Below are 12,577 nucleotides of genomic sequence, written 5' to 3'. Positions count from 1 at the left end.
TCAGAAAACTTTTCTTCATTTTTTCTTTCATCAGAAGCATTCAAAATGGGACTTTAGTTGTGTCTTCCCAACTGCATTTTCCTGTTCTGACAAAGACAGAATACATTTTTGTGGATATTTTTAGATCCAGAATCTAGAACATATTTTCTGTGGCTATTATTTATTAATTATAAATTGATATTTGTGTATAGAGACTACAAAAAATATTCACGTCTTGTAAATCACTAAAAGTACGAATAAATATACTTTCACAATTGCCAAAATATAATAGTTGTTATGTATGAGAATACATTTGAACATAAGTTTATATATGTCTTAAGTATAAACTTCCTCCATTTATGGATACTTACAAAAGCAATCTTTCAATACTTTCTTTCATTTACCTTTTACTAAGCTGTACTGTGTACAGCTGATTTGAGGCAATGGAGAATGATTTGTTGGTCTCTTGTCTTGTTTTCCAAATGCTTGGATATCAGAAAGTACTTCAGAAGAAATGCTGACTTCAGAAAGCAACCCTACAGTATTAGGGGAAACAGTGGGAGTGGGAGCAGAGTTTTTAGAGGTCAGAAGCAAAAGAAAGCTGAGGGTGGAGTTTAGTAGTGGGGACAGAAAAGAGAGAGAAGCAGCAGAATGTCATCATTTGAGTGAGTAGCAGAGTCAGGAGGAGTTAGATAGTAGACTTGGAGGGTGGAGAAGAAGAGGAATACAGCTGAAGTTGAAAATAAATTATCTGGGGAAAGCCCTAAAATCCTGGATTCATGGCGGAGATACTGTGGAGTTTCTTCCTGGCTGGACAATAGAGAAACCAGGATGATGTAAAAATACTTGTTCCCACATCCTGTGGCAGGAAAAAAAAAAAAGAGGGGGAATAGTTGGCTCCATCTCTGAGGCTGTTTTCTGAGTAGATCTCTGATGCAGTTTGCATAGAGCTTCAGCCATGGGTCAGGCCTTTCAGTCTGCCTTTCTAGTAGCACTTAAATTCACTGCTGAAGGCCTCCTGTAAACAGGTTAGGCCTTCCACTTGCTAGCGGCTTATGGTCCCCTTTCTGTTAAATGACTTGCACCATGAATCTTGCATATCTTGTGTGGTATTTGGCCACCTCATAAGTATCCTTCCATTCCTGGGGTGGGGAGGGTGCACATAGATTTTGGCTGAAAGGTGTCTTTAGACCCAGCTCTTTCCAGCAGTACACATATACTATGTATATCTGGTGGAACATAACTATTCTCACCATACCAATGCTCAGGAATTAGTTGGGAAGAACTGTATTTAATAAGTCAGTTGTAAGGAAAGAAGAATAAGTGTTCTAGTTTGAGATATGATCCCAACTGTCTTTCCAAAGAATTGCCTGGGAAAAAAAAAAATGTTTGGAGCCAAATGAGGACAGGAAATAGTGCTATGAACATGGGCAACTTGCAAATAGTACAAGTATTGTACATCACAGAAAACACTGAGTAGAAGGAAGTCAAACATACACTGTGTTGAGACATTTCATGAAAACCCCATCAGAAACAAAATCCCTGCAATTATGCATGTAGGAACCACAAATGAATAATATCACTTTCATATACCTACAACTGACTGCTGAGCTGGTGAATCCAGGAGTTTTCTCTTTTGGACTTGGCCCACATACTTTATGAAAATTGTTTTTGTTATCAGTCAGTTTCATTTCCATCTAGTTTCCTTACTTTCTCCTTATTATTGTGGGTAGGAAATACTGCGAGAAATAAATGCTTGAGGGAATTTACTGGTATTTATTTGGCCAAATTCACACTTCAAAACAGCATTTTTTTCACACTTTATCTTGTTTTGCTAATTTATAATTAGTAAAGTGCTTTACTAATAGGAAGTTTGAGAATGAAGAATTAAGCTCTTTACTTATACTGAAAGATGCAAATACTTCTCAGGCAGCTACATAAAACCTACAGATCTGTCTTTCTGGAAGCCTGCATAAAGTTGGAGAAAATGATGTGATTTATGTGGCCGTGCAGGATGTGAATGCTATTTTGGGACTTTCTATAAAAGAATGCTTGAAATTTAATGTATTGTGCTTGTCGTTAGCTACATTAGGACTACCTGCTGAAATCTGTGCTGCTTGTTTCACGTGGTAGCTTTTCAGTCTGTTTTTGTCCTCATTCAGAGGAACATTGGCTAAGGAGCCATCCAGCAGATAGGTTCCAGCGGTGCCTCAGGATTGTTGCCACCAGTTGCAAACTCCTTAGTGTGTGTTCAACAGCAACATGAGCAGTAGTAAGCTAGGTCCCACCTTTCTGGGATGACAGAATAGCCCATTCTCCAAAACCTTTGGCCAATCTCCAGGACTAACAGCCAGGCTCACATTCATTATCAATTTGGCTGGGTTATTTTGTCACATACATGCTTCTTGATGAAGAGCTGGTCCACAGCAACACAAGACATTTAACATAATAGCAATTCTTATGCCTGATTACCAGAGCAAGTCAAGTAAAGCTTGTAAGCTGTCAATTAATATTTTTTGTCTTAAAATATTTGTTTAAGAAAGACCCTTGTGACTTTAACAGACATCAATGTGTAAATGCCACACTGCTAGAAGTCAGCCATCTGGACTTTGTAATCTAGCTGGTAAACAAATGGACCAGGCTCTTTGACATCTCTCAGATTATTGCTGATCATAATAACATTAACATTTCCAAAGGTGTCTCTTTGCTTTGTCACATTTCAAAGACTCCATTAATTTTGTTTTCAAGTGTTTAAATATTTATTTTGACCTTTTACCTCCTGGTATAACCTCCTGGCTTGTTGGACCATCCAAATCAAAATACACTGATGTGTTCTGAATGGCTTTGCTGCTTGTATAAACACACTGCATAAACAACTCTTGCAGAACAAAAGACCAAGTCCTCGGCTGTACTGAGAAAGTCTCTTTGTCCATTTCAGATTATGCATACAGGTAGGAGCTGTGTTGAGATACGCCAGCTGGTTTTCTGGCCTTCATACCCTGCATTCTTGCTTGCATCCAAGGTTGTTTCTCCACACTGAGAGTAATGCTGAAGTAAAATAACAATGTGCTGTTATCTGTTCGATGTGCAGGTGCCACTGCTGGAGTACCGACTCTGCTTCTGGGCCTGGTGCTGCCTACCCTCGGTGTCCTTGCCTACTCGGGATTCTGAATGTAGCTGGATTTATCTTGTCCTCAACCGAACGCAAGGAACTCCCCTTGAAGATGAGGACTGTGACTCTCGATTCCTGTGGCACCATCCTAAGCCAAATAAATTACACTTTAAAATAAATCACCCTACCAATTTCTTATGAACTTTAAGAGGACTGAGGCATCCAGGAACTCCTTCATTAAGTAAATCAACTTTTGAAAGGATAAGAGATATTTTTAACTTGTTCCAATATGCCTTATAAAACACTTATGCTGATCTGTGACAGTTGCATGATTCGGTCCAATGGGGCAAGTTACAGTGTTAAAACCCAATAACATAGGCTGTACAGTGAAAGTAAAATCACCATACGTAGGTGCTTTAACTTGAATAACAAATTGTGAAATATAATAGAGATTGAAATGTTGATTGTATGTGATAAATGTAAGAGTACTACGTCTGTCTGTACTATCCTATATGTTTTGTGTACTGCATATTTTTGAATGGCCCCATCATCATTTATTGGGATTACTGGTTTTTAGAGAGACAGTCAAAGCAAAAACATTTTGTTTATTTTTACAGCTATATTTCTTGAGGCTATTGGATACAATTTGAAGGACCTGAAATAAAAGTCAGTTACAAGGAATTTTTTTAATATGTTCAGAATACCTGAGGCACTTGTAGTATGCTCAACTTAAAGGAATTTACCTGTACTTTACTGACACTGGATTTACCATATTCTTTTTTTTTTAAATAATTCTGTTGAAAATTCTGTTATGGTCATTGTTCCTGATTTTAGGAGTGAAATGTCAGCTTTCAGGGAAGCAGCATAATATGTTGGTTTTGATTTAGTATTATTATATTATTATTAAGGTAGCAATATAACAGTTAGGAGACTGAAGATGGAGTCCACGCTAAAATCAGCTAAATGGACCATTAAATGGTAGGAAACTTATGTTATTTTTTAAATGAAAAGATTTAAAATAGAAAAAATAAAAAGATATACAGTAAGTGGCAAAAACGGAGTAGCACAGTAAAAAAAATATATTTACATTTCTATGCTGCAGATACCAGATGTTATCTTCCTGTAGTGAAGCGTACATTTGGGAGAATTATATGCTTTTTCAAGAATTTGATATTATTCTAATGTTCATAGTGTTGTAAATAAGAGTTTTAAAGTTCTGAGACTGTTCCCCTATTTGGTAGAGTACTGAATGATCCAACTGTGTGTTAATACATGAGTCAGATCCCAACTGTTAGTTGAATTTAAATGTTTACTATGGCCTTTGTGAAATGGGAGCTCTATTAGAGATGGAGAATGTTTTTGTTCTGACTGTATCCAGGGTGTTTCAGTAGTTTTTTGTTTTGTTTTGTTTTGTTTGTTTTTAAAGAAATGCACATTCCTTACATTTTCCATGGTGTGCTGGGAATTAGAGTGTGAATGTTGAAGAAACACAGTGATATTGAATCAGCTGGCTCAAGTAATAGTGCAATGTCTGATGCTTCGAGAATTATAAGCTTTGAATCATATTTTATTAGCACAACCTTGCTGGCTACTTAGAAATAGATTTTATCTTTTTAGAACTGATACTGTAGAGGTCCATAATAATAATATTTACATGAAGCAAGAGTAGGTCTATTAATAATTTACACCCCTTTCTTTAATTTGTATAATTTTGTACTATATATTTACATGTAAAAGTGTAGAGTCTTCATTAAGGAATATCAATAATATTGTTTTAGTTTAATTTTAAATATTTGTTACAAGATGAAAATTTTTTAAATAGGTGAAAGTGACAACTTCCCTATAGAGGAATGTCAAAGTGTCAAGCACTACTGAGTTTCGTAAATTGTATAATTATTTGAAAGAGAAATGAGCTGTCTTCATACATGAATAACTAATACGCTGTAAGCCTTCTGTACAAAAAAAAAAAAATGCGTTTTATTGTATTTCATTTGGTTTGGTTCTTTTGCAGTATGACTCATTTTTATATTATCTACAACCACAACTAAATCTTTTGCCAAATGCATGATTGCCTTTTACTTTTCTAATACATCGTGTAAAAAGCAGCAGTGGTTAGTTTTTGCATGAAAATGACCTGAGAGGGAAATACACTTTTTTTTTTTTTTTAAATCAGCAACATAGATGAGGTAGGTCTCACATACTGATCAGGTAGTTCTTCATTGTTTCACATAATTGTATAAATTTGACTGGGATCTTCAGTTTCAAATTGTTGTCAAGAAAAACTAACTGATGTATCACCTGCTTTAAAATGCAAGGTTCTTAATTAAAGTTTATATAGATAGACATATTTGTTGTTTCTTTATATTTCAGGAAACTTGATATTACTATCATTTGATACTGATGAATATTGAACTGTTTTTTAGTTACTTTTTATCTTTTTTTTTTGTTTTTTTTTTTTTTTTCAAAAGAGTAGAGCAGGACTGTGCTTTGTCCTTTTTATGAATGAAAAGTAAATTACAATTAAATAAATGTATCAATGTTACTCAAGATATAATAACTGTCTTTTGAATTGGAGCTTTCTAATTTTATAATAATGTCATCTGTAACAGTAAAGGTCTGGATGGGATAAGATCCTGTGTATCTCTCCCCTGCCTTCTTGTGAATTTTGCAGGAGATATGAGCCTTTCTGGAGTAAGGGTAGCTGTTTTATTATAGGTGATACAGAAAGATTTTCCTGACTTAAGTGGCTGAGAGTCTCCTGAGAGCTTTTCAGCATTTTTGGAAGGAAGAGTTAAACAAGCAGAGTACTTTTTCAGGTCATGTTTTCAACTTCAGTAGATATATTACAAAGAAAAGTGCCTGAAATGGGAAAATTTTGTATTGATTCGTGCTTTGTGCAATCACAATTTCCAAGAGCTCATACATGTACCAAAAATAACTGGCTGAGAGACTGATAGCCTTTGAGGGATCATCTTCATGTCCTAAACTGTAGAAAATGTACCATGATAGAAGTTTATCTCTTAGTGAAGCTGACGATCATACTGCAGAACTTGGTTGCATTTACCTTCAGACATACCAAATGAGAAGCGTTGATAGCAGAATGTGTTTCATAGAATCACGGAATTGTTTAGGTTGGAAAAGACCTTCATGCTCTGCACCTACAAGATCGTCTAGTCAACTAGAGCAGACATCAGACATGGGGAAGAAAGACGTTGTAAGTGGTTTGTTTAGCTATGTTTTGGATTTTTGTTCTTGGTCTCCAAGAGAAATAAGGTTTTGATTCTCTATCTACCTACTAATAATGCTGAACCTATTGGAGAGTGGTGGACGACTTAAACAGCTATCATAAAGAAATTCATAGTCTGAGTAGAAGACAGAGACTTAAATTAGAACTTTGCATCAAAAGGGTCTGCAGCTGAAGCTGGCATTACCTGTTCTGTCTGGCCTGCTGGAAGCCCAGCCAGCAAACACCTCACTGTGAGGTAGGGCTCAGCTCGCCTTGCTCCTGGCAGAGGAAAACTGAGATCACTGCAGTGCTTGGGCAAGAAGGGGAAGAATGGGGCACAGAACAAACATCCGTAAGAGAAAAGGCTTCATTATTTCCACTCTTCAAAGAACAACTTTTGTTTGTTTATGAGACTTCTTTGTTTCCAGACTTTGGAGCCTCTAGCTACAGAAGATTATAAGAAATATGCCTTTAAATATTAGATATCTGGCTGAAGACCAGATCTTCCAGTCTTGATTTGCCCCATCATTATATTAAGTTACATTTCCTATTGGAATTAAAATAACAAACATCAGGTAATACCCAAATATGTATTGGTACAGAACTTGAAGTAGTTCCAAATGCTATTGTTTGGAGATTTTGTTTATTGAAATACGTCACTAAATGTCAATCTTTCAGGTTATGACAGTACAATATAGATTAAGCAAATTCTGTTGGCAGCAGCATGCATTTCATAGCTTTTAGCACTTGTGTATGCTCCATCTTTACATATAATGTCCAGTGGAAAATTTTTACCATGTTAGGATATTGGCAGTGCCAATGTCCTAACCTGCCTTCCAGCCACCTGCCTTCCACACAGAGCAGAGACATTTTCAGAGAAATATTTCCCCTCCCTGTTTCTTTCAGATATGATTAATTTAACTTTTCTGCCAGTAGTTTCTTTTGCTTTGTCATTTTAGCATTCCTCTTATTCACAAGAACAAAGAAAGGACAGAAAGCATGAAAATCCACATGAATAGAAAATCAAAAGTAATGTTCAAGCACAACTGCCTTTTCTTTCCTTGACAGGCTAATAAGCTTTTTTTTTTTTTTTTTAATTTATTTTATTTTATTTTCTTCCCCTTAACCTGGATGCAGATTAACCAAGTCTATTCTAACAGATGTCTTGAAAAAAAACAAAAACATATGAAAAGCATCTCCTTCACCTTAGTTGACCTTGACTCTTGTCTATTATCTTGATTAATGTCTGGCATACATGCAGCTCTGCTGACATATGGTTAGCTAGTGTTATGTGGGAAAGTAGAATAATTACGCTGGCAAAATGTCTGTAACAAGTGCTCTATACCCACTAGGAGGAGACATTAAACTACGTGGCAGCAAAGGCACAATGTTGAAGATGGGTTCCCATCAGGAGGTGGGAACACCTTGAGATGGTTGGGATCTAACCTGCTAATCCAACTGCAGCCATGCCAGGTGCCCTGGAGTATATTCTGCCCTGGACCTTGCTAATGGATGAGTGCAGAAAGGAGAAAATTAAAGGCCTGCTTGACTTCTCTCTCATCCCCATCCTACTCCACATTCAGCACTGGTAATGGTTTTCAAAGACAACTCTTCCCTGCAACCACATAAAGCATCTTACATTTATAGCAGAGTTATCTTATCTTACATTAGATGAGTAAATAGGTCAGACAAATGATTCCCCTGCCCACTGACTATTGAGACCTAGCTCTAAATCATAGCTATCTAATTCTGGAGAAGATAAACCCCACCCCAGCCACATTAAAATGTGCAGTGTCAGCCACTGGTAAAAAGGCAATGCTTGACAGGGAATACAAAGACTGCTTATTTCTGATTCCTATGGGGAGAAAGATATAAAAGCATGGAGTCTCCAGAGAAATTCAGACCAGGGGATTGTTTTTGCTCGATCAGCTCCCTGCTAGCAGCCCATCTGCAGTGCCAGTTGCTGGGGCACACTTATGGACACAGTGACTGCTGCATGCTACTAAATGTAATGCCTGGGACTGCTCTCCAGCATTGAGCATGTTAGGCTTTGCCCCCTGACTGAGCTGCTTGCACATCCTAAGTGGGTCACCAATGGGACGGTTCGACTTCATGCAGCATGGTAAAACCTCCAAGAGGTAGGGGGACGTGCACGTGGCTTTAAGGCATGGCCCTGTGTGACAAGACCTTTGCTGATCCACGTCTTACACCTTGTGATTAAATCCCTGTCATTTGTCTCGTGAGTTCACATTTAGCCAATAATATTAATGAAATCATATATAGCATTCTCTCCTGTTTTCATCAGCGTAGGAAGTTTTTGCCATAAAAGTTGAGGCATATGCTTCTGTCAGACCTCCTCAGTGACAGCACTCTGAAGCAATTAATTACAGGCCTTAATTTAACTGTATTCTGGCAGAACACGCTAATGTGTAACAGACTCCCTGTGGATTGACCTGTAGCTCAAAGAGCTGTTGAAAAGCAGCACACTCACCACAAAGCTCCTCTCTGCCTGCCCTGCCAGAACACCACACTACCTCTGCAGGCCTCCAAGATGTGTGCTAAGGCCAAGATGATGTCTCTTCTGGCGCCAAGCTCCAAGGCACATCAGCCAAATTCAGTCTGGTTTGATTTCCAGTGAAGAGTAGGTGATGGAATGATGCAAAAGGTTATATTTGTAAACGTGAGATTTGTACAGGTACATAAATGCATGCACTGAGATTGTAACAGGATCTGACAAATGTGTGCAAAAACACACATGCAAACAAACACAAAAAGCTCTGCAGTTTTTGTGGCAGCTTTCATATGTACAGCTTAAACTTTATGGTGCCAGAGCCAAGAAAAAGCATGCAAAATTATTTCACTTAGTTCTGCTCTGCAGTTATCTATCATCAGCTTACAACACCAACTTTTCTGTGGTGTTGTGGATGTGATGACTTAGCCAGTGGAACAGGAGAAAACAGGGGACAATGGGAGAAATCAATAATTCAAACTCTTAAGATTGAGCCAAACATGCGCTAATACAAATGACCTAGAAAACAGCATAGATACTCTCTTTCAGTAACTGTGTTAGCATACAGCACAATAACACTCCCCTTTGGGGGTTACTAATTCCAGGATGTAGGAGAACAGGATTTATTTATAGAAAGAGCATAATTGCTGACTTGGTCTTTTTTTTAGTCAGTAAACTGAGCAAGCTACATGCCTTCACTGTGACAGAAACACAGGGTCACAAAGGGCATGAACTCAGTTAACAGAGTTTATTTCCCTACCTCAGTTGTTCCGGAATATCCTTGCTGAGCTGTGATAACCTGATGGCTTCTGACCAGTGTTCTCTCCTGCACTCCTCAGGCAAATACAGACTAAAATGAGTATTCCCAAGATCAGAAGTACTGGGACTCCTTGCCTTTGTTTCTTAGTCTCTCTTTCTTAGTCTGTCTTCCATTTTCTCCTTGTTTCTCTCTTCTTCTAGGAACTAGGAACTTTAAGAGTGGTAGCATAAAGTTTTCAGCAAAGAATACCATCCCTGGTAAAACAAAGTCTTTTTTTTTTTTTTTTTTTTTTTTCCAATAAAACAAAGTCATTTACTAGTTGTATATTCAAGAGATTTTGCAAAGCACTCAATTTCCCAGAAAGTTCTGACACAAAAACAAGGTAAAAACAGTGTAACTTTTATTTTTGTCAAGCACTACATAGGCTTCTTCCAAGAGCTTTGAATCAGATTTGGAGGATCAAGGATATATTCCAGTGCTTTAAAAAGACTTGGCATCGGAATCATGGCTGTCTTAAAAGATTTGAAACAACGTGCTTTGAAAGTTAAATAAAAATTTATGTGTTTTGCATTATGTGGTGACTAACACAATTTCTCATCAAATTTCATGGTGTAACTGATATATTGCAGGATGCCAGCATTTATTCTGACATATAGCATAGCAAAACAGGGGGAAAATACATAAATCTGGCTTCACTTTGGATGACAGGCTATTTCATTCATGAAGGATTTGCTCACCACAGCCAACTTTACTCCAGCCCATCTCAGTACCTCCTTTACTGATACCATGGGAAACAAGCCATGCATCCTTCAAAGAGCTGTTCAGCCTTCAAACAGTCTGATCACCTCCTGCTGATCCCTGTTGCTCTCCACTGAGAGTGAAGTTCACCTAGCAGAGCTGTATTCCTATCTGAACCTAGGTAGGATCCATCTGGGCCACTGCTGACCAGATGAGGTCTCCCTAGAGAAGACCATTGCCATCTTCATTGGGAGTGGAGTTATTCTGACATTTATGGAATCCCTCCTTCAGAAGTCTCCATCTCCAACTGTGCAATAACTAGAAAATTGGGTATTTTACAAGGTAACTCCATATTATATGAGTTGCTGGTAAAGGTTTTCAAAAAATGAGAAAACTGAACTGGAGATAATGGTCACACATATTCCTGTAGGAATGAATTTCTTTTCCTGTCAGAGCATCTACTCAGAAACTAACTTCAGTGAGCATGCAAGTATTTTATCTGACCATGATCACTGCTGGGTGTCTGTACTTGTTACTTGTCATTACACAGTTATCAGGGCTATGCTCCTTCCAACTGAATTTGATGTGAGAATGTAGGTTGGGTGACTCCTACAAATTGTGGCCCAGTTGAGTGTCTCTGCCTCCAGTGGGAGCCTAAGGGAGAGCAGCAGCCTAAGAAAGGTGGCCAACATACAGGCTTCTGTGTGAGATTTTGAAATGCTGAAAAACATATTAAATACCAGTGAAATCATGGGGGATGTCTATTCAAGAGAAATTGAGTTTGAATCACCCTCACCCAGATGAAACTCAGGGCAACCAAAGCGAAGGAGTTAGTACTGTGAAATATGCCACTGGAGAAATAACAGAGAAGTAGAAAGATTATTTCTAATGCTATCATTAAAATCAAAGTGTTGTTGACAGTATTAGCTTCTCAGGAATTAATGAACTAGAACCTACTGTGAGAATAATTGCATATAAAGTACAATAATATTGATGTTATTCCAGAAGCTGTGATGTCTACTGAGAATTCGTTTACAAAATCAAAACTGGAAGGAAGTCAACTCCATTTATGACCTCTAAAAAATGCAAGTAAATACAGGATGCAAAAATCTCATGAGAAAGTACACTTGTAAAGCTACATGTACAACCTAGAGTCTAGAAGATCCTTTCCTAAGATTACAAATATATGATAGGTACTTGAGGCATTTCCCTCCTCGTGTTTATTTCTGAAAGGTGCTGATACGGTTTTTGATTTCCATATTTCTGGCCTACTATTAATTTTTCATCAGTCTAGGGTTCTCTGATGATTTCTTGGAATAAATATGAAAAAGAAGTTATCTCCTTGTGTAGTTGTTCCCATGACAGGATTCTCCATGAATACATCAACAAAGGACCAGGAATACATACAAGGACCAGGGCAACCCCAGCAAGGCTGCAGCAGGGCTGTGCCCCAGCTCGCCACAGCCCTGCCCTGCACACCCATGGGCCCCACTCATCTAGGCCCACCCATGGACCCAGAGCCCGACCTAGCCCCATCCCCAGGGAGGTGCCAGGCAGCTGGCCCGGGGCTGCGCCAGTGCTCCCCACTGCCCTGCTCCCTGCCTGACTGGGAAATAGCGGTACTGTGCCTTGTATAACAGTGACACAGCACAGGGAGCGAAGAGCTCCATGAAAACATGAAAATGAAATCTGTCTGACTGCCTAACGAGTGGCTTTTTTTTTTTTTTTTTTAATTGTGGATGGATTTAATTGAACAGGAGACTTTGGAAGAATGACAGGTGGGAAAGAAGAGCATATCTCAAGATAGCCATCTCTCAGCAAACTCTGCAGACTTGTTCAGAAACGTGCTAGATCTATTTCCTTTGAAGATTTCGCCTCTTTTCTTGAGCCAATCTCTACAGGGAAGGATCAAAGAAGAAAATGCAGAGTGAGCCATTCCCAGTCCAGAAAGGACTTTTCTTCGTAGTGGGCCATAGCTGGTTGGGAAGGGATCCAGGGATCTGCTGAGGCTGTCAAACCAGGCATTGCACAGTACCACTGCCCTAGGGCTTAGGGCAAGAGCAGGCAGCCTTGCCATACTAAGCCTGGATAATTGTATGGCTGCTCTTGTGATCACAGGCATGGGAGAAAGCTCTTCAGTACATCATGCCTGCTATGTGTTTTCTGATGGTGATGCTGTGAACGACGTGAGAAAGCAGTAACAAATACTTCTGAAAGATATTATTCCCTTCTGCATCAAAACTAGTTCTATGA

General features: G+C 38.5%; 1 protein-coding gene across 6 annotated transcripts in view; it reads left to right on the top strand.

The window, feature by feature from the left end:
• CNTN1 (contactin 1) overlaps positions 1-5,666 on the top strand; it is a 251,559-nt gene extending 245,893 nt beyond the window's left edge. For all 6 annotated transcript variants that reach the window (XM_082763611.1, XM_082763609.1, XM_082763610.1 and 3 more), the window contains one exon: positions 3,071-5,666. In XM_082763611.1, coding sequence (XP_082619737.1) covers positions 3,071-3,150 — 80 coding nt within the window. In that variant the 3' untranslated portion in view covers positions 3,151-5,666. The remainder of the gene's footprint in view (positions 1-3,070) is intronic.
• The last annotated feature ends 6,911 nt before the right edge of the window (positions 5,667-12,577 follow it).

The sequence above is a fragment of the Aythya marila genome (genome assembly GCF_965140915.1).
Source record: "Aythya marila genome assembly, chromosome: 1".
NCBI classification, from domain to species: domain Eukaryota; kingdom Metazoa; phylum Chordata; class Aves; order Anseriformes; family Anatidae; genus Aythya; species Aythya marila.
Note: the sequence above shows the minus strand (reverse complement) of the source record. Positions and strands in the feature narration are given on the sequence as shown.